Genomic DNA, 23,979 nt, shown 5'->3' with positions numbered 1-23,979 from the left:
TCCACCACTTAAAAAGATGAGAGGCGTCTGTAATTTACATCATAGGTAGACCTCAACTATGGGAGACAAACTGAGAAAAAAAAATCCAGAAAATCACATTGTCTGTTTTTTTAACATTTTATTTGCATATTATGATGAAAAATAAGTATTTGGTCAGAAACAAAATTTCATCTCAATACTTTGCAATATATCCTTTGTTGGCAATGACAGAGGTCAAACGTTTTCTGTAAGTCTTCACAAGGTTGCCACACACTGTTGTTGGTATGTTGGCCCATTTCTCCATGCAGATCTCCTCTAGAGCAGTGATGTTTTTGGCTTTTCGCTTGGCAACACGGACTTTCAACTCTCTCCAAAGGTTTTCTATAGGGTTGAGATCTGGAGACTGGCTAGGCTACTCCAGGACCTTGAAAAGCTTCTTACGAAGCCACTCCTTCGTTGCCCTGGCGGTGTGCTTTGGATCATTGTCATGTTGAAAGACCCAGCCACGTTTCATCTTCAATGCCCTTGCTGATGGAAGGAGGTTTGCACTCAAAATCTCACGATACATGGCCCCATTCATTCTTTCATGTACCCGGATCAGTCGTCCTGGCCCCTTTGCAGAGAAACAGCCCCAAAGCATGATGTTTCCACCACCATGCTTTACAGTAGGTATGGTGTTTGATGGATGCAACTCAGTATTCTTTTTCCTCCAAACACGACAAGTTGTGTTTCTACCAAACAGTTCCAGTTTGGTTTCATCAGACCATAGGACATTCTCCCAAAACTCCTCTGGATCATCCAAATGCTCTCTAGCAAACTTCAGATGGGCCCGGACATGTACTGGCTTAAGCAGTGAGACACGTCTGGCACTGCAGGATCTGAGTCCATGGTGGCGTAGTGTGTTACTTCTGGTAGGCCTTGTTACATTGGTCCCAGCTCTCTGCAGTTCATTCACTAGGTCCCCCCGTGTGGTTCTGGGATTTTTGCTCACCGTTCTTGTGATCATTCTGACCCCACGGGGTGGGATTTTGCGTGGAGCCCCAGATCGAGGGAGATTATCAGTGGTCTTGAATGTCTTCCATTTTCTAATTATTGCTCCCACTGTTGATTTCTTCACTCCAAGCTGGTTGGCTATTGCAGATTCAGTCTTCCCAGCCTGGTGCAGGGCTACAATGTTGTTTCTGGTGTCCTTTGACAGCTCTTTGGTCTTCACCATAGTGGAGTTTGGAGTCAGACTGTTTGAGGGTGTGCACAGGTGTCTTTTTATACTGATAACAAGTTTAAACAGGTGCCATTACTACAGGTAATGAGTGGAGGAAAGAGGAGACTCTTAAAGAAGAAGGTACAGGTCTGTGAGAGCCAGAAATCTTGATTGTTTGTTTCTGACCAAATACTTATTTTCCACCATAATATGCAAATAAAATGTTAAAAAAACAGACAATGTGATTTTCTGGATTTTTTTTTCTCAGTTTGTCTCCCATAGTTGAGGTCTACCTATGATGTAAATTACAGACGCCTCTCATCTTTTTAAGTGGTGGATAGTGTTGAGCGATACCATCCGATACTTGAAAGTATCGGTATCGGAAAGTATCGGCCGATACCGGCAAAGTATCGGATCTAATCCGATACCGATACCCGATACCAATACAAGTCAATGGGACACCAAGTATCGGACGGTATCCTGTATGGTTCCCAGGGTCTGAAGGAGATGAAACTCTCCTTCAGGCCCTGGGATCCATATCAATGTGTAAAAGAAAGAATTAAAATAAAAAATAGGGATATACTCACCTCTCCGACGCAGCCTGGACTTTACCGCCATAACCGGGAGCCGTTGTACCTAAAAATGCGCGCTTGAAGGGCCTTAGATGACGTCACGGCGCTCTGATTGGTCCGTAGCGGTCACGTGACCGCTACGCGACCAATCACAAAGCCGTGACGTCACCTAAGGTCTTTCAAGCGCTTGAAATACCTTAGAAGACGTACGCAGCTTCTGATTGGTCGCGTTGCGGTCGCGTGACCGCTACGCGACCAATCACAAAGCAGTGACGTCACCTAAGGTCTTTCAAGCGCTTGAAAGACCTTAGGTGACGTCACTGCTTTGTGATTGGTCGCGTAGCGGTCACGAGACCGCTACGGACCAATCAGAGCGCCGTGACGTCATCTAAGGCCCTTCAAGCGCGCATTTTTAGGTACAACGGCTCCCGGTTACGGCGGTAAAGTCCAGGCTGCGTCGGAGAAGTGAGTATATCCCTATTTTTTATTTTAATTCTGTCTTTTACACATTGATATTAATCACGATACCGATTCCCGATACCACAAAAGTATCGGATCTCGGTATCGGAATTCCGATACCCGCAAGTATCGGCCGATACCCGATACTTGCGGTATCGGAATGCTCAACACTAGTGGTGGAACTTGCACTATTGCTGACTGACTAAATACTTTTTTGCCCCACTGTATATATACAGTATATATATATATGTTTTGAAGAATATTTGGTTTTAACACGATGTTTATAGTTTTGTTTTACAATGCGATTTTAATATGAGCTTTTACTTATAGAGAACTGCTGTATGTAAAAGCTCATGTTAAAATCGCATTGCATACGGCTGCCATACGGATGTCATATGGTTACTAGATGCGAGGAAATCACATCATCGCATAGCAAATGGATTACACATGGATAACTGTTCGGAGAACATTTGTGTGATTTTCGTCAGTTAAAATTTGACCGATTTTTTTTAAACGTTAAGTGTGACTACAGCCTTACAAGAAAAACGGACCGAGTTGCATCAGTGATTTTCAAAATGTGGCTGGACAGACATCTGTCTGAGATGGTTAAGTGAATCCTGCATTGAGCAGAGGGTTGGACATGATGACCCTGGAGGTTCTTCCCAACTCTAACATTCTATGATTCTATGTCATCAGATTGTTATCACAGTTTGATTTGCTTTTTATCAGTTTTTCTAGCATGTGAAAAAAAGGCATTCAAAGCCTGTCCAATATTTTCACAGACCCTTCAGCATTGCTGATTGTTATCCGATACTAAGTTCAATACATCACGGGTCTCCACGATTTTGCCCAGACCAGTTGGTCAAAAATGGAATCTCAACTATAATGAGTACAAGGGCTATCCGTAAAAAACATGGATAACACTCATACACAAACAACTGACTTGTGACTGAGCCTTAAAGGGAACCTATAACTTGTCTGATCTGTGAACAGAATGGTCTAGAGCAGTGTTTCTCAACTCCGGTCCTCAAGACCCCACAAGAGGTCATGTTTTCAGGATTTCCTTAGTATCGCATAGGAGATGGAATTAATGCTTGAGCAGGTGATGAAATTATCACCTGTGCAATACTAAGGAAATCCTGAAAATGACCTGTTGTGGGGTTGAGAAACACTGGTCTAGAGAACGAGAAGCTGAGAAGAATGATATATAGGGTTGTGGGATAATATTCAGACTAAGTTGTAGCTTATTCAATGACATCACTGGAACTTATATGTATGTGTCCTTTTGGTGGCCTAATAGTGAATGACAGCTATTTCTGCATGCAGTCATATAGGAAAGGCTGTCAATCACTGAATAGGACCACCCAATTGACTCATTCATACAATACCAGGGATTTTTAATAAATAAAATGCAAGTGATACTGAATCTTTTCTCTTAAAAATGTACAACAATCTGATCAGCTCACTCTGCTCTATACCATCCCGCCTGCAGATCAGACACCATTTCCATCATGACAGGTTCCTTTTATGTTTTAGCCTACAGCTGTTTGCTCAGCAAAGTAAGGAAGAACCAGTGAGGATCTATTAACTAGCTATTTAAGACCATGGGCAGATGTACAAGGCAATGCATGAATGAACGTTTTACTCTTAGTGGGAGTATTTGGGCTATGAACCTGCGTGATAAGGTCTAATGATCTGATCAATACTGTCTTGTTCTACTGGTTTGCCTTCTATAAGTACAGATTCAAGAAGAACTTTAACAAACTTTTATGAGAAGCTGTAATGGAGTAATTGTAATAGATTTCTAGTATTACTGTAGACTATTAGTGCGCAGAGCCTAAGAGAAGCAATTTACTTCTATAAGCTGTTATTCCATTACAATTGTGGCACCTTCGAATGTTCTTTATGGCTAATCTAAACAATTGCTTGCTCATGGTAATTTATGCTGTTTTATCGTAACGAAAACGGCTGCATAACTGGAAGTCTCTCCTTTTTGGCAGATTTATAAATGCCAAGAAATGTCATTTTAAAGAACCCTGAAATTGGGTTTACTTAAAAAAAATCTAATATTGTGCACATAAGGCTTCGTTATTATGTAATGAAGCATTATCTTTTGCTATTGTGGATCGGTAAGGCTCTGACTTCTGGCACCCTCACCAGTTCATAGAACAAGGATCTTAAATGCCCCAGTGAAGCTACGCCCTAGTCATTTCTTATGGAACTTCTAAGTATAGGCGCTTACTGAGTTGGAATGTTTCCAGCAGTTTTATACAGGATGAAAGGCACAGTACTGCACATGGCTGGCCACCGCTCTGATCCAATGCGGCATTTCAGAACCACATCCTTAGGAACAGTGGGGTTCTAGTGTTTGGACTTTCACCAATTGGCAAATTACCACTTTGAATAGCAAATATTAGTTTTAATGCTGGGAATAACCCCTTAAGCAAAGTGAAGCAACTAATTCACGTAAGTGACTTCATTGACTCGTTCTTAGTGTACTTAACTCCTCACCATTACTTGTGGGCAATGGTCGTTTAAAAGTAATGCAGCTAGTGGTGAAGAGTGTGACTACTGCACACAGATAATAGGGCACTCGATTATTAAAAGTAACGGTAAAGTCAGTGATTTCATGATTTACTCTCTATTTGAATTTATGGCTGGAAATTAGTTGAAAAAATTTATGATGTAGGGATAGTAGACTCATTTCATCAGATCCACAGACCGTTTTGAAAAATCGATGAAGAAGAGAAGTTTTCAAAATTGTTCTTCCCGCTTTATCCACATCTACAGAAATTACCCAATTCTAAAAAAAAAAAAGGAACCTATATTTTGAAGCTTTTTTTTTAAGCTAAGCAATATATGTATCCTTGCCATCCTGGAAATGTCACTTTAATTCAGCCACATAACGGCTGTAGAAGAAAAGGTACAGTGTTCATTATGGGTAAAATGTGTCTATGCCTGGCAAATATTCCCGGCATTCTCATTTTACTATCTGTTAAAAAATTCTGATGATTACTGGATTTCTATTTCAATATTGTCATAAACAAGCAAAGTCCATGAAGGGGTTAGCTCTAAAGTTACAAGCAAAAATTAGACTAATAACCTACATAAGAGGAGCCATTAAAACAAGCCCTTAGTGGTTGTGTATCCTCAGCAAAGAATTCAGAGTAGGTAAGCAGAATGAATTCATGACGTATGGCATTGTGTCCCATTACTTAATGTTTATTTATAATACTATATATAGAGAGACATAAGCAAAAACAAGCAGCTCCACACATTTTATAATGCCTGTTACTTCATTAAGATTTTATCATCCACCTCCTCTAAAAAGCCTCTTCCCTCACTTTGTTAAATCTGCTTTTACTCGGTGCTGTTTCTGCATTATTTTAATCTTTGCTTCCCTACTTTACATGCACTCTCAAATTTTAAACAAGTAAAATTTGTGCATTAGCTTGCCCTTTTTCATTTATGATTTATGACTGACAGGTTCCTTGCTGCAACTTAATGGTATGAGAGAGACATTATTTTAAACATTAAAGTGAAAACCATTTACAAGTATGATAAGAGAGGTCTGCTGACATTAATCTTTAAAATAGCCACAAGGTGCTGCATAAGCTAGTGCTCCACCAACAGGTGAAACTCAGGGGACAGCAGAGAAAACAGAATAAACTAAACTAATAGCACAACTTGCTTAAAAATACTTTACATACTCTGATAATCTGACAATATACACAATATAAATATACCATCAGTCTATATTAAACGGAACCTGTCACCCCCAAAATCGCGGGTGAGGTAAGCCCACTGGCATCAGGGGCTTATCTACAGCATTCTGTAATGCTATAGATAAGCCCCTGATGTATCCTAAAAGATGAGAAAAAGAGGTTAGATTATACTCACCCAGGGGCGTTCCTGCTGCTGGTCCGGGTCCGGCGCCTCCCATCTTCATCAGATGATGTCCTCTTCTGGTCTTCACGCTGCGGCTCCTGCGCAGGCATACTTTGTCTGCCCTGTTGAGGGCAGAACAAAGTACTGCAGTGCGCAGGCGCCGGGAAAGGTCAGAGAGGCCCAGCACCTGCGCACTGCAGTACTTTGCTCTGCCCTCAACAGGGCAGACAAAGTATGCCTGCGCAGGAGCCGCAGCATGAAGACCAGAAGAGGACATCATCTGATGAAGATGGGAGGCGCCGGACTCGGACCAGCAGCGGGAACACCCCTGTGTGAGTATAATCTAACGTATTTTTCTAATCTTTTAGGATACATCGGGGGCTTATCTACAGCATTCCAGAATGCTGTAGATAAGCCCCTGATGCCGGTGGGCTTACCTCACCCGTGATTTTGGGGGTGACAGATTCCCTTTAAGTATATATATATATATGTGTATGTGTGTCTGTGCTTCTCAAAAAATTAGGATATCATTAAAAAGTTAATTTATTTCAGTTCTTCAATACAACAAGTGAAACTCATATATTCATTACAGAGTCATCTATTTCAAGTGTTTATTTCTGTTAATGGCGTTTGGGTTTTCATTGGTTGTAAACTATAATCATCAACATTATCTCAGTAGAATAATTAACAAAAAACACCTGGAAAGGCTTCCTATGCATTTAAAAAGTTTGTTTCAGTAGGCTCTACAATCATGGGGAAGACTGCTGACTTGACAGATGTACAGAAGGAAGTAATTGACACACTCCACAAGGAGGGTAAGCCACAGAAGGTCATTGCTGAAGAAGCTGGCTGTTCCCACCATTGCTCCCAGTGTTCAATATTGGCTGACATCACAGACAAAGCACCAGCCAATCACTAAGCTCAGCAGCTCTGAGGGGGGAGTTGCATCTACAAGGGCAGAGCTGCTGAGATCAGTGATTGACTGCTACGATTGACTTCAGCGCTGCAGTCAATATCAATCACCACTAAGGGCGATGGAGACTCAGGGCTACCCTTGGGAATGGTGAGAAAAGCATGTTTTGTTTTGTTTATTTTTTTTAATAAACTGTGGCCAGGGGCCTGGATTTTCTAAAAGGGGTCAACACCTTTCAGATCATGGGTTCAGATAGGGAATGATGTCCCTTGACTAATGTCAAGCTGTGTTCCATTCTTGACTGCTAGTTGTCACTTTGCCCAGGAAAGACTGCCCAACAACTACATTCTTTCCCCCCTAGCAACCAAAGCTGATTTGCCTCTGTGCCGAGTGGAATGAATAAGCAAGAAGCCTGGGCAAGGCTTAAAACACAACATTTTTTACTGTCTCAGTAAATCAAAGGGGTTGGACAGGATCAGATAATCATGGTGTCTTGTTCCCAGAAATGGTGCCATACCAGTTCAAGGGTTGTCTCACATTTCAGATAACCTGTTTTTGGTATCAATGCTTTTTTAATTATGGACAATCTTTTTAAGTTACAGAAAATAGTTAATAAAACCAACTTGATTTTATGTGAATGCAAGAGTAGATGGAGAGGAGCATTACTCCTAGACCCTGTGGACGGCTGATTATCCCTGTTCTGAAGACTTTTATGAGTGTAGAGTGAGAATAATCCTAAATTACATGCCTTTAGTGCAGAGCACAGTGTTGGTGAAGTCCTTTGCCAAGCTTTATGTCTGGTAAAACATGCCACATGGACTTACCTTGTAGATTTTGCAATGGCAGAGTCATTATTCCTCCGGCTGCTGCAGCTGCCACCAGGCCTTGAATGTTTGTGAGATTGGCTGTAGGCAATGTCAGCACCAGTCCTTGCTGCCCCCCAAGTTGTCCGGCCATGTTGAATGGGATAAGGATTGGCTGGTTGAGGCCAGGAGCACCCCCTGGCATCACTCCAGCTACCGCTGATGCCAGTTGTTGTGCTGCTAGCAGGGGCTGGAAAAAAAAACATAAACCTGAGTTAAGCAAGTATGGGGTTTTATGGCTCAGAAAACAGAAAAATCTACAATGGTACATTGAAAAGCATTTCATAAAGCTTTCTACTTTATCAATTGGCTGAGTGTTGTTTACTGTATACTGAACTGAAAATGCAATGAATAAAGCACAAGATGTGACTAAAGTACATAAAAACCATATATTGCTAGAGCCATTGTTTAGTACGTGCATATAATATAATAGAAGAATCGGATACAAACACACAAGACACATGAATTACCAATATCTACACAAATACATCATGCTTTCCCACGAGACACATTTTACTCTATTCCACAAATAAGGCATTTCCTAGCCATTTCTGCTTAATAAAATAAGATGGGTTTTTAGCAAGACACCTTTGTCTAACATACCCATATCATCCCCTTGGGCAATATCTACCAACACGCAATAGGCCATCGGTGAAAACACTTGGGGAGCTTCATTTATTATTCATGTCATATACAAACAGTGTGCCAGTCTCTCCCTCAGGGCAGAGTGGCAGTTTGATCAACAGGGTGCACACTGGTATTGTTTTCCAGCAGTCTTCTGGATGCAAAGTGTTGGAAAACCTTAAATAAATGAATTATGCTGACTCTGATTATGAAATTCTACCCACTTCATAAGTGTCCAATGCAGTAATTGATAATGTGCATATGTCATTAAAATTGGCAGAAATGCAATGAAACACTTTCGCCAATGAGTCTAATGTTCATGTAATGAGTCTATTATACAAGTGGATGGAGATGTCTCGTAATATCATGGTTACTGGACAAAAAATAACAGAACAATTTTTCTAATCCTGGACAACAGCTTTCATGTTTATTCATTAATTTATAGGAAATTCCAACAAAAAATTGCTGCTTGTTGTACCCACTTTCTAACTTCAGTGAGTGTCATTCAAGTTGACAGTTCATTAAAAGATCTAAAGCCTTTAAAGGAGCAAGATGGTGGTTTAGTGATTTCAGAACTGAGGTCCTGGGATGGTATGAATAACATCCCATAACATTGAATTCATACATATTAGTGTTGCAGTCCGAGTTCAGACCATGATGCATGGACTGTCCGCTGGTCTCCTGACCCAAACTTAACGGCGCCTTAGCCATAAATGAGGCTATCAAATCCATGCATCATGCTCTGTAGTCAGACTGTAACACATGAGCATGAGAATGTGGCATTACTCTAGGGTAAGCATGAATCTGACAAAGGGGAATTAGAGTTTGGCCCTACTGAGGACAGAGACTAATATGAGTGATAACAGTCTCCAGATTGAAAAGATGAAACTTATTGGTGCTATATAATATATATGTTGGCCGAATGCATAAATGCACAACGATAAATGTAGGCCGAAGTTGTGACGTTATGTAAAACACATTGCCATTGGACTGAATTGCCAGTGAAGCAGTGGAAAAAGTTTTCTGGAGTAAAGAATCATGTTTCACTTTCTGGAAGCCTAATGGATGAATCTGGGACTAGTAATACCCAGAAAATACATAAATAGGGAATACTATGAAATTTGATGGAAGCAGGATAGTAGAGTTTCAATGTTTGATGCCTGTCCATTTCATTTCCAGTGAAGAGTGATGTAAATGTTATTAATATGCACAGGCGTTTTACACAGTTCTCTTTTCCAACATTGATATTCTCATCTATTATGCCTCCAGTACCAACTTCTCAACCCTTCCTCTGCCTCAGTTGGCATACTCTGCTCTACTGCGTCTTGGGTTAACTTAACATGGTAACCCAGTGTGCATCTGCGAGGTTTTGTTCTCTGGCTTTATAGGCTGGCTCAGGCAAAGGTACATCACCTGAATATTAAAGTAGTTGACCTCCTTGCTACTACTGTGCACCGCTGCAAGCTTTGCATTGGACCATGACAAACTAAGCTTTGCTATCTTTGAGTCAACACTACTGCACTGCTGCCAGCTTTGCTTTGTACTTAGTAACAAACTCAGATCGTCCAGACTCTGGGAAGTCTAATCCGTACTGTCATTGAATTTGTGACAAACTGAGCTGTACTATATAACTTGCCTTGGATTCTGTAGCAAATCCTATTGTCAATTTTCGCTATTGTACTGTTCCTGTATTGACACTGAATAGTAGCCATAACTTCTCTGAATTGCACCCGTTGCTCTAACCTCATTCTACACAACAAGTTGGTGCGTCTACAATTCTGCTTTTGTTATTCCAGTCTCGTGCCTTCTGCTTCAGTGTGCTTTTTCAGCTCCTGTAGCTCCTACTGAGCTGTTCTGCTGCACCAAAACCCTCAGTCTCTATAAAGTACTACATCAGTACTGCTCTACTGGATTAAGGGCTTTAAAGATCCACCTCTTCAGGCAAAATGTAACACTTTCTGTGAAGAGTTTGGGGAGGCCCATACCTGTTTCATAATGACTTGTACAAACTGATGTCAATAAAGACCTGGCTTTATTAGTTTGGTGTGAACTTTAGTGAACTGTAGAGCAACCTGACATCTTCTCCAATGAACACCTTTATGGGTGAATTGTAGCTCCAACTGAAGCCAAACCCAATGGAAGCCAAGTCCTACAGACATACTCTAAATATTTTGTAAAGCCTACCAAGAAAATTGGGGCCCGATATATGCAACCAAGTAAAAGAAACTCATCACACAGCCCATGAAAAGTAGTTTTACATCTTGCCAATTGAAGGCTACAACTTATTTATTAGAAACAGGATTAACAAGAGGGGAGGGAGTGTTGCATTGTATTTTAGGAAATATCTCCACAGAGATCCAAGCTTCAGAGACTGATAGCAGCTCTGTAAAAACTGTTTGGGTATAAATACAATCAGAGAAGAACTGACAGGATACTGTTGCAGGTGTTTACTATAGGCCACCTGGCAGGGCCGGACTGGGACTAAAATTCAGCCCTGGCATTTGAAGTTACACAGGCCCACTTGTCACATGGTGACTGTATAATATCTTTGTACACTTGTAGGCAGGGCCGGTTTTAGGCAAAGTGGGGCCCTAGGCAAAGTTTAAAATGGGGCCCCAAAAGCTAACATATTCCACATCACACAGAAGCCTGTTGTATTTACGTGCGCTGAGTTCAGGCCGCTAAATGAGTTTGATCGACAATACGGAAGTTGTTCAACGCTTGTTTCCCGGCCTCTTTCCACCAGCTGAGGAATAATGATGGGACAGAACGATCACTAATAGATCACTAACAGATCACCATACAGTATCATGTATTCAGCAGCACATCTACAGTTTACACTGGCAATGTGCTGCTGACAACAAGGCTTTTTGTTCCAGCAAAAACAATCTGAATATGCAGCATTTTACTTGTTTAGTAAAATACACCCCATAGTCCTCCATATATTATAATGTGCTCCATAGTCCTCCATAAAGTATAATACACTCCCTATAGTCCTCCATATATTAAAATACACTGCTCAGTCCTCAACATAGTATAATACACTCCTCATAGTCCTCCATATAGCATAATACACTCCTCATAGTGCTCCATATAGTATAATGCACCACCACAGTCATCCATGTAGTACAATTCACTTCCCATAGTATAATGCACCCCATAGTTCTTCATATAGTATAACGTATTCCCCATAGTCCTCGATACAGTATCATGCAGCCCACATATAGTATAATGCAGCCACCCCAGAGTATAATACACCAACCACAGAGTATAATGCAGCCACCCCAGAGTATAATGCAGCCACCCCAGAGTATGTAACCCCCATAGAATATAATACAGCCCACCTCCCCATAATATATAATGTAGCCCCCCATAGAATATAATGCAGCCCCCCATAGTATAGAATATAATATACTCCCCATAGTATATAGCAAAGCCCGCATATTATATAGCACAAACCGCATAGTATACAGCACAGCCTGCATACTATAGCACAGCCTGTGTAGTAGATAACACAGCCCACAGAGCAGTATTCAGCACAGACCACACAGTAGTATACAGCACAGACCACACAGTAGTATACAGCACAGCCCACGTAGAAGTATACAGCACAGTCCACACAGTAGTATACAGCACAGCCCACAGAGTAATATATACAGCACAGCCCACAAAGTAATATATACAGCACAGCCCACAAAGTAATATATACAGCACAGCCCACAAAGTAATATATACAGCACAGCCCACAGAGTAATATATACAGCACAGCCCACAGAGTAATATATACAGCACAGCCCACAGAGTAATATATACAGCACAGCCCACAGAGTAATATATACAGCACAGCCCACAGAGTAATATATACAGCACAGCCCACAGAGTAATATATACAGCACAGCCCACAGAGTACTATATACAGCACAGCCCACAGAGAACTATATACAGCACAGCCCAGAGTACTATATACAGCACAGCCCACAGAGTACTATATACAGCACAGCCCACAGAGAACTATATACAGCACAGCCCACAGAGAACTATATACAGCACAGCCCACAGAGAACTATATACAGCACAGCCCACAGAGAACTATATACAGCACAGCCCACAGAGAAGTATATAAAGCACAGCCCAGAGTACTATATACAGCACAGCCCAGAGTACTACATAAAGCACAGCCCACAGAGTACTACATACAGCACAGCCCACAGTGTACTACATACAGCACAGCCCACAGAGTACTAAATACAGCACAGCCCACAGAGTACTATATATAGCACAGCCCACAGAGCAATATATACAGCACAGCCCACAGAGTACTATATACAGCACAGCCCACAGAGTACTATATATAGCACAGCCCACAGAGTAATATATACAGCACAGCCCAGAGAGTACTACATACAGCACAGCCCACAGTGTACTATATATAGCACATAGCACACAGTAGTATACAGCACAGAACACAGCCCACAGAGAACTATATACAGCCCACAGTAGTATACAGCACAGAGCACAGCCCACAGAGAACTATATACAGCCCACAGTAGTATACAGCACAGAGCACAGCCCACAGAGAACTATATACAGCCCACAGTAGTATACAGCACAGAGCACAGCCCAGAGAACTATATACAGCCCACAGTAGTATACAGCACAGAGCACAGCCCACAGAGAACTATATACAGCCCACAGTAGTATACAGCACAGAGCACAGCCCACAGAGAACTATATACAGCCCACAGTGGTATACAGCACAGAGCACAGCCCACAGAGAACTATATACAGCCCACAGTGGTATACAGCACAGAGCACAGCCCACAGAGAACTATATACAGCCCACAGTGGTATACAGCACAGAGCACAGCCCACAGAGAACTATATACAGCCCACAGTGGTATACAGCACAGAGCACAGCCCACAGAGAACTATATACAGCCCACAGTGGTATACAGCACAGAGCACAGCCCACAGAGAACTATATACAGCCCACAGTGGTATACAGCACAGAGCACAGCCCACAGAGAACTATATACAGCCCACAGTAGTATACAGCACAGAGCACAGCCACAGAGTACTATATATAGCACAGTAGTATACAGCACAGAGCACAGCCCACATCTCTTCTCTTCCTCCACCCCCTCCCCTCACCTCCTCCGAGAATGGCCCCACAGTCCAGAAAAAAAAAAAACTCTCCTCACCTCTCCTCTTGCCAGCGTTGCTTCCGCCTTCCTGCTCCTGTCTCTGTCTCAGCAGCGTGCAGTCTGCCCGGGACACAGCAGGTGCGCGATGATATGACGTCATCGCGCACCCGCAGTGTCAGAGGCAGAGCAGGGAATGATGGGAGAGGAGCGTCTGTAGACGCTCTCCTCCATCATTGAATTCAACTGTACCGGCGTCTATACGCCGGTATAGTTGAATGCGACGGCGGGGGGAGGCGGATCGAGCGGCCCACTACTGGCACCGGCCCTTCTGGCATTTGCCAGAAGTGCCCAATGGCCAGTCCGGCCCTGCCACCTGGTCAGACTGAAGATATGGATGAACTCTTTTTACATCAGATGTCTCTGTTTTTATAAAAGTATGACACAATGATCATGGGAGATTTTAGCTATTCAGATATTTGTTGGGAATCTCTTTCAGGCAAAAGTAATGGGTCCAGAAAATTCTTATCTTCTCTAGCTGACAACTTTATCTTTCAAAAGACAGAAGAGATAAAAGAGGATCTGCCATCTTGGACAAAATTCTTATTAACATGGAAGAGATGGTTGAGGAAGCAAAGGTGGCTGGGAGTTTAGGAGGCATCGATCATGCTCCATTTCATCCTCAAAATTTAGATTACAAGAGGAGGAAGACAAGTGAGGATTCAGACTTTAAGGTTGGATTCCAGAAAGGGAGATTTTAATGGACTCAGAAAGAGGGTAGGAAAGGTCCAATGGCTGGATGTTCTAAAGGACAAAAATGTCCAAGAAGGATGGGAGATTTTGATAAATTAAATTCTTACTGAACAATCGATAACAATCCCAAAAAGAAGGAAGAATTGGAAGAATTTAAAGAGATCAGGATGAATGAACACAGAAATTAATCACTTGCTAAAAAGGAAAAAAATAAATGTATATTAAATGGAAAGGGGGTATGTCTAAAGAAGAATACAATTCTGTTTGCAGGGAATGCAGGGCAAGAGTTAGAAGATCTAAAGACAATAATGAAGTTAAGCTTGCAAGGGAGACCAAAAGCAGTAAAAAAGGATTTTGGGGGTATGTCAAAAACAAAAGACAAGTCAAAGATGCTATACATTTTTTTCAGGATTAAAAAGGTGAAGTAGTCAAAAATGATGTTGAGAAGGCCAAACTTTTAAATTCCTATTTTGCATCTGTGTTCTCTAAGAAAGCAATTGTAAAATTCACGGAGCCACAGAAAGAATAAAAAAAATCCACATTATCCATAAACAGAGAGATGGCGATGGAACACTTAGCTATTTTAAATGAATTTAAATCTCCTGGTCCAGATTACTTACATCTTAGAGTACTGAAAGAGTTAGCAGAGGAAAGTACAGAACCATTAGCCAGAATCTTTGAAAAAGCCTGGAGAACAGGAGAAGTCCTCAGAAGATTGGAGAAAGGCAAATGACTTAAGAAAAGCATTTGATAAAGTATCTCATACTATCCTTATTAAAAAAAATGACAAAGTATGGGATAGACAAGGCTATGATTAGGTGGTTTCATAACTGGCTCAGTGATCGAACTCAAGAGTAATAAATGGTTGCACATACAATTGGAAGAGTGTTTCAAGTGGGGCACCAAAAGGCCCTGAATGGATGTCACAGTGTAGAGGGATAATCCCTATTCTCATTTGCACATGGAAACACAAGAAGCAAAGGAATAATACTGAAAGGGAGAAAATACAGATTAGATATTAGAAAAAACTTTGTGACAGTGAAGGTGATCAATGAGTGGAACAGGCTGCCACAAGAGGTGGTGAGTTCTCCCTCATTGAAAGTCTTCAAACAGAGGCTGAACAGACATCTGTCTGAGATGGTTTAGTGAATCCTGCACTGCACTGAGAAGGCGGTTGGACACAATGACCCTTGAGGTCCCTCCCAACTCTAACGTTCTATGGTTCTATGAAAATTGACTGCAATGGCAAAATATAGGTAACACTCCACATACTGTATATATCACAAGTGCAAGCATCACTATTATGCAGCATTTACTAATCCACAAGTGCCAGTATGATATAGCATTTACTAGAATAAAAGTGATTCTTTTGAGCCCATTATACAGAAATTCCTGACATGAAAATGGGGTGAGATAGTTAATGGGGTTGCCAACTACATGAATAACCCTTTAGAAAATGAAACCATGACATGTAAAATAAAAACAGCATATACTCACATATACGCACCTTCCTATACCATCATTTCAGTGATGTTAGCACTGTGTTAGTCAGCAATCGAATGATATGTCATGTGAGTGCTGCAGCCTACCGGCCACCTTTGATGGGCTGTAGCACTCAGATTTCCCATCCAAAACTGTTTTGTTTGGGAGAAGTATGAGGACTGTAGCCCATCAGTGGCCTCTTAAAACTTTATGCCAGCATTTTGTATTCATCTTGATTTTGAGCTTTAACAAATCAATAATACTAATAGGCAGTCATGGTCCAGGACCATGTCATTAAGACCCCATTATTGTCAGTCTGCTTGAGTGTTGAATAATTAATGTTTCCTTCAGTGACAATACAAAAAGCATTCACTCAGAATTGATCACTCCTTTATGTACAGTTTTTAGTGTGCCATGCTTTTGCATTTTATTAACAATGGTTAAAATATGTAGAAAAAAGAAAACAATGGAATTTCAGCAAAAACCTGAAATCTAGTTTTGGGGTCAACCTTTTAAATAGGCGGCTGAAAGGCAGACAACTTGGTTATTACATGGAATGACCCTGGACTATCCCTAAACAGTTTCTCATCTGCGTTCCTGCCTTCCAGCAGAGGTTAGCACCCTTGATATGTGATATTGGCACCCCACTTCTCTGTGGCTGTCCCTCCGAGCCCTAACGTGCCCTATTATAAAATTCGGGACACACCAACAATAGTAGGACCTGTCAGTCAAAGGTGAAATCCTCAAATAATTGCATTGAAGACCATAATGCCTAGGATCAATTCCTGAAAATTACTTACATAGACAAGGCCAAACATAAAGACAAAAGGCAAAAAAGGGGCGCAAAAAGGAATTGTTTAAATAGGAGAAACCAAAAGGTGGTGATTAGTCCAGATACAATGATAAAAACCCAATAATATAAAAACAGATATTCAGATACACTGACAACAGTACCCATCAACTAGTCCTAATCTGTATTATGAGCACCTAGATAATATTAAAGAGTATATGTTTGCAAAAGCGGCGGGATCTGGGCAATCATTGGCTTCCCTCTAGGAGTACAGAAATAGATGAGGGTTGAGACAGCCACTGTGGAACAGGGGTGCTATGTCTGCAAAAATATAGGGTACCAACTTCTGCTGTCTAGATAAGGACTCAGACATTAGGATACAGATTAGGTCTAATTGATGAGTACCGCTAGTGTATCTGAATATGTTTTTTTCTCATTATTATTATTATTATTGGGAGGGTTTTGCCAACCTTTTTTGCCCACCTTTTTTGCCTTTATGCAAAACCTTGTCATTATAGTCTTCAATGTAATTATTTGAGGATTTCACCTTTGACTGACAGGTCCTACTGTTGTTGGTGTGTCCCGAATTTTATAATAGGGCACATTAGGGCAAGGAGGGACAGCCGTCGAGTGGCGGGTATGCCAATATTGCATATCAAGGGTGCCAATCTCCACTGGCAGGCAGGAACGCAGACAAGAAACTGTTTAGGGATAATTGAGGGTCAACCCTATTTGCAATGTGTTATGTGTTTTACATGTCGCTACTCCTTTTTAATATTGATATTCATTAAAAGTTATATTTTTTGGTGGGTGGTCTTCACATGTGAGCCATTATAGATAGACCCTGACCCTCTTGATTATTTTTTTACATTCATTTATAGTGCATAGAACAGAAAGTCTCCCTCATAATGAGAGATTAGAAAAGTTGGGCTTCTATAACAGAAAAAGAATCTCTCAGAGGCAATGTCTTTCATATGTATAAATACAAGTGTGTTGGATACAAAGAACTTGCACACGACATATTCCTTCAAAAGACCATGCAAAGGACCAGGGCATTCATTACGTGGGAGAAAAGATGATTTCTGCAGCTAAATAGGAAAGGATTCTTTACAGTCAGAGCAGTCAGACTATGGAATGCCCTACCACAAGGGCTAGTAATATACAAAAAGAACCTGGGAAAAAAAGCGCAATAGGGTCTTATGCAATGACAAAGCGGTGTCAGGAAAAGGGGAGAATACAGTCACGTTGCTAAGTTTCTGAATAACAACACATAACAGGCATATAACAGCTGCTGCACAGATACTGGTCGAGAAGACAACCACAGACGCAGAGGAGAAGAATGGAGGTATCACTTATGCACTGCTGAAATAGAATAATCAGAGAAATTACAACATTTATCTAAACAGGTTTAAAAGTTAAAGCGTTTCGAGGTCACGCAGGACCTCTTCATCAGGACAAACCTGGTGAGACTGTATGGTATAGCTGTCTTTTATGTTGTGTTTCTTGAAAAAAGCGCCAACGGCATGTCAATGTTCAAATGTGTAATGAGGATGAGCGCGGATGCTAGTCAATTTTCCAATTTGAAAAGCAAAATGAAATTGACACCAGAATACTAGTATGTATTTCAATTATACTTACAGAATCCAAGGGAAGCATAATGAGATAATTTCACAGATTATTCGACTTCAGCAGCACATAAGTGATACCTCCGTTCTTCCTCAAGAGCTAGCAATGGCAGACACTATATCAGCATATAAAAAAGTGCTGGTTTTTTTTTAACAACAAATGGCTTTGTGGGTTATCAATAATCTAAAGATAATGTGTAAATGGTGGAGAAATGTTGAAATTGATAGGCCTGTGACTTTTTTCAACCTACTGTATGTAACTATGCAAGCTTGGATAAGGTGAAGGACACTCTGAAGCTAATAGCTTTTCCTAACGTATAATTTAATGTTCTTATATGTCTCAAATAAACAGATGACCATTTAACTGTATATGAAACATACTGTGTTTTCCTATACAGAGATCAACACTGCAAAACAATGTACACTATGTAGTATACATTTTTTTATATATATCGAGCAGTGCCGAGCCTGCTGGCCCATCAATAATGACAATTCTTCCACCCTGACTATGGACACTGTTGAATGTATACTTCCTGGGCATATGTGCTCAACGGTATCCCAAAAAATAGTTTGATGCCTAAGCATAAGATTACTACCTTTTTCCTCTTAGTAGCAACTAATAAGCCATATATATGCATTAAAAGGGATATTTTACTAAGCTGCATCTAGATATGCATTAAAGGGGTTGTCCAGCCTTTGGCTACAAGTCTGCAGATACTCTATGTGACTGCAGACTTGTGAATTCTCACATCACGGACACTGCACACTGTGGGGATTCTCTGGTGATGGGAGCAGGCAGTCATGTGACCGAAAGTATGCAATTGCATAGTTCAAGCCACTTTTCGACTAGCCTGTATCAATGCAAGGCCGAGTCCGAGTCCATCTAGTAGGCATGTGACCTCATGTATGCAAATCATATACTTGCAGTCACGCGCCTGCTCCTAACATCGGCACCAAAGGATCCTCATAGCACATAGTGTACGCAATGTAAGGATTCACAAGTCTGCAGTCTCTTAGACTTGTACCCTAAAACTGGACAACCCATTTAGACCAAGGGTCTTACAACTTGGGGAGCAGTCATAGCAACCGTAACTACTATGGGGCCTAGTTGCTAGATAAACCCATGTCTACCCAAGTTTGAGGGGTTGATAATGAGTAGAGTCCAAAGTAAAGATAAGCTTTTTATTCATATAGATGATCATAGCATCACTCTTTCCAGGTTTTGCTATGAAACCTACTGCCCTACATATAAAATAGACTTTTTTCTTTGTAACGTGTATAAAAAAAATCTAGATTTATCTTAGTAATAATTTTAAGTTTCAAATTAAATTCAATTAATAATGAATTGACAATCCACATTATTTACATTTTGTGGTGAAATATTTGATTGCACATTAAGACATTAAGTAAGTCAATTGTTTAAAGGGAACCTGTCACCCCCAAAATCGAAGATGAGCTAAGCCCATCGGCATCAGGGGCTTATCTACAGCATTCTGCAATGCTGTAGATAAGCCCCCGATGTATCCTGAAAGATGAGAAAAAGAGGTTATATTATACTCACCTGGGCGGGCGGTCCCGGTCCGATGGGCGTCGCGGTTCGGTCCGGGGCCTCCCATCTTCTTAAGATGATGTCCTCTTCTTGTCTTCACGCTGCAGCTCCGGCACAGGCGTACTTTGTCTGCCCTGTTGAGGGCAGAGTAAAGTACTGCAGTGCGCAAGCGCCAGGCCTCTCTAACCTTTCCTGGCACCTGCGCACTGCAGTACTTTGCGTCATCCTATGAAGATAGGAGGCCCCGGACCACGACGCCCATCGGACCAGACCGCAGCAGGAACGCCCCTGGGTGAGTATAATATAACCTCTTTTTCTCATCTTTCAGGATACGTCGGGGGCTTATCTACAGCATTACAGAATGCTGTAGATAAGCCCCTGATGCCGGTGGGCTTAGCTCATCTTCGATTTTAGGGGTGATAGGTTCCCTTTAAAGTGAACCTGATAACTGATACTTGCTGTGTGATCCACTCGCAGCATGTATCAATCACTAGATGGATGATTTCCGCCAGGTACATTTAACTATGTAATGCTGCAGCGTTTCAAAGAATAGCGTAGTTTAAATGCTGTCGGGATTCACAGGGGAGGCTAATTAGACAGGCAGGTTCCCAGTGAGTTCTCCTTTCCTGCTGCCCTTGATTGATAGGTCTCTCCCTATACATGCTCAAAGAGAGAGATCTAAGAAGACTTTTGGCTCAGTATCCAGCTGTTAAACTATGTTTGTCTCTGAAATGCAGCACAGTTTCAGAGTCAAGCATACCTGGCTGAGATAATACACACAGTGTCTGATACATGCTGCTTGTGGATCGGGCAGCATGTATAAGCTATCAAGTTCCCTCAAGTAGAAATTAGAATTGTGGATCCCAATGGCTGACTCTTACTGTTGCTGTTGCTATGATCTGACTTCAACACCAACATTTTAGGGCATGTTCAAATGTTGACATTGAGACTTTATTGTATATTGCAAATGGAGCACCCCATTAGGACCCTGGGGGTACTCGGTACCAGGTCCGGTCGTCATTAAAGGGGTGGTCAGGTGGCAGCGACCCGGTCTGAGGCCCTGGGCGTCCAAATGAAAGGAAAGCTCTTTAAAGGGGTTATTAGAAATAACAATGTTCGTGACGCCACTTGTGGTTTTCAGTCAGAGGTGACCGACGCTGCTTAAAGGGGTCCTCTGGGGAGTGATGGCACTGCAGCAAGGATGGTATGGCTTCCCACAGGTGAAGCTGAGTCCCCAGGGCTCCCGGTGTATTTGGCAGAAATAGTCTGGTGCCAGAAATAATCAGATGACAAAAGGTTGCAGTCTCTTTACCTGTTTACTGGTGATACACGGCCACAGTTCAGGGTACCGGTAACAGGTGTTGGTAAGGTCCGGTCGGCCTGGAAGTGAGTTAAATTCCCTTTACCAGGTGAGGTTGTAAGCATTCCTCCTTGCTGCCTATGGCTCCACACAAGGTCCTCTCTTTCCCTGTCCTAAGAGAGTACCTGCATGGTAGGCAACGTGAACCTTTTTACAGGTGTCTCTCAGATGACTCCAGGCTCTGTATGTTGCTTTACCTTCAGGTGTGGGTGCAGACAGACTACTTAGAATCTTTTGCCCTCCAGTTCTGCTATGGGACATACAGTTCCACACAGCCTTGGGCTCCTGGTGCCTAGTTCCTGCACTTCAGCATAGAAGGAGCTCAGTCGCAACTACCTTTCAGCTCCTTGATTCTCCTGTACTTATTCCCTCTGGTAAGTTACAGATACAACACTGTCTGCTTCTCCTCTCTGGTCTGGAGCTGCAGCACCACGTGGCTGCACAGCCCCAGCTCTCTTGCTCACGCTCACTGTCTGTCTGACACCAACTAACTCCAGACTCAACTAACTAACTCCTCCTCCAAGCCATAATATATATCTAGGGAAGCTCCCCTGAAACTGGGTTTAGAGCTCCCCCTTCTGGCCTGGAGTCATAACATGTTGCATATATGTACCACCAGTTAAAGGGATCCTTCTTACTTCCAGGCATGGCATCACTCTCCCCAAAAGGAAGGCAACACCACTGTAACAGCCGGCTTCCTGGGGTGTTACACAAACCCTTCAAATGCTAAGTTTGTTCAAATGTTTGGATATTCTCAGGGAGAGAAGGAAGCAGAAGCTTTCTATTTGAAATATGTTCTAGAAATGGGAGAAGACTAAAGTTTTCTATCTGAAATAGCTCCAACAGTGGGAGAAAGGTAGAGGATTGCATGGGGAATAGATATCGGAGAGAAGACATCATTATAAATCCAGGAGAGTGGCAAAGATTGACATTTTCCTCATGGAATTTTTATTCAAAAAAACAATCATGTTTAAAACAAGAAAAAACTCAAAGCCTATGTAATAAACCATTATATAAAGGTAATTACTGATAGTTTAAGCAGAAACCAAATCAATTCAGTATTCAAGGGTGGTGAATTAAGGATTAGAATCAGTGTGGATGAACAATGAGACCTAACCATGCATGGAAGCTAAACTTGCGAAATGCAGATGTAAGGAAAAACTTTCAAACAATGTCAACTCACCAGGTCTTGATGTTACGCACTTGCCTTCATCTGACACAAACATTCTTTAGTTTTCAGAAACTGAACAGCTACTAATAATACAAATTTAATGATTGCCAAAAGCAATATGATTTCAAAAATCCCTCAGGAGATCTTAATATATTTGAGATGTTACATTCAGCATCCACCTGTCTTTTCTACGATGCCACTTACTCGTTGAGATCACAAAGTCAAGCAAGAGAACAAGAAGAGTGTGTCATAATAACATGCATTACATTAGACGGGAGACATTTCATTATATATTCACACACTAAAGCATTTGCCCTAAATATGTATGAGTAGAGAACAAGTATACTAAATGGTTTCACAACAAGTTTTCTAAGTAGTAGAAGTGAATGTGAGGTTAATATATACAAGCCTAAAGCACACAGCCACTTCTTAGCTGTACCTACAATATATTAACGAAAAACTACTTTACCTCACACTTTTACCATGGTATTAACATATACAAATTATTATCACCCTTTTGAATTTGACTTTTTGTGTCATTACTCCACTTTAGCCACGCATCACTAGGAATTGCCATAGATATCTGATTAATTGGATTATAAACTCTGAGCCCATTGCTGGTAAAGAACATAATGTGATTGAGATGTTCTGAAAATGAAGCACTACTTCAATTTTGTAAAACTCCACTTCAGATTTTGGAATTCCATAAGGTAGACCTTGACTATTCCAGTCCAAATGGGCTGAGCCCAACAGAGTCAACAGGACACTAAAGGGGAATTCTCAAGGTATTAAATTGCTTTACTTATTTTAACAGCATGAAAATGAGAACATTTGCAACTGACTTCCTTTTTTCATCTGTCATTCTCCTGCAATAAGAGATTTTATCTTTCATAGTGTAGAGCTGGTATCCATGGAGCTTAGCCACTATTGCATGCCCAAACCCTGCAAGTGAAAGTGCAGGAGCTACATTCCAGAAGGGAAGCTAACTCTTAACATCCCAGTCATCTTTTTACATACCATTGATTTCTATACAGCATCAAGCTCAGCTCCTGACAAGCTGCTGTTCTAAATCTTCCACAATCCCCAGCCCACAGCATCAACTTCTACCAGAGCAGTTCTCCAAATGCCCTGTTATCTCTATATAGTAGTAATGTAGATGCTACAACAACCCACATACAGCTGAATGTGTTAGAGCAGAACTTGTGCTGAGCTATATAGTTCTACTAATCTTACAGCTCTGCTACTCACCAAAACTGTCTCTCAAGGAGGAGAGTCTGCCCTGTCAGAAACAAGGAAGTAAGGAAACTGAAACAAATAGAGAAAAATCCTTACAGTGGAACAGTAATTTCCTAGTGCAACTGCCAATCTTTCAATGAGGGTCAAGGCAGCCAAGCTACCACCTATGAGACATGGATTAAATATAATCTAAGGAAGTGGACACAAGAGAAGAATATAGTTGAAGTTGATACCTAGCTGAGTAATTGCAAGGGAACACCCCCATTGCTGGTTAAAGGTGAAAGTGAAAGAAAAGACAGAATTACACTAGTAGAAACCTATTAGTGGGAACCTATGTTCCCACAGGAAGAGTTTTGATGATGACACTAGGTCA

General features: G+C 41.4%; 1 protein-coding gene across 3 annotated transcripts in view; it reads right to left on the bottom strand.

The window, feature by feature from the left end:
- The window catches only part of POU6F2 (POU class 6 homeobox 2), an 854,440-nt gene that overhangs the window by 469,244 nt on the left and 361,217 nt on the right, over nucleotides 1–23,979 (bottom strand). For all 3 annotated transcript variants that reach the window (XM_077269273.1, XM_077269271.1, XM_077269274.1), the window contains exon 4: nucleotides 7,837–8,065. In XM_077269273.1, coding sequence (XP_077125388.1) covers nucleotides 7,837–8,065 — 229 coding nt within the window. The remainder of the gene's footprint in view (nucleotides 1–7,836; nucleotides 8,066–23,979) is intronic.

This window comes from Ranitomeya variabilis, chromosome 6, assembly GCF_051348905.1.
Source record: "Ranitomeya variabilis isolate aRanVar5 chromosome 6, aRanVar5.hap1, whole genome shotgun sequence".
NCBI classification, from domain to species: domain Eukaryota; kingdom Metazoa; phylum Chordata; class Amphibia; order Anura; family Dendrobatidae; genus Ranitomeya; species Ranitomeya variabilis.
The sequence above is the reverse complement of the archived record's forward strand: the minus strand, read 5'-3'. Positions and strand labels throughout refer to the sequence as shown.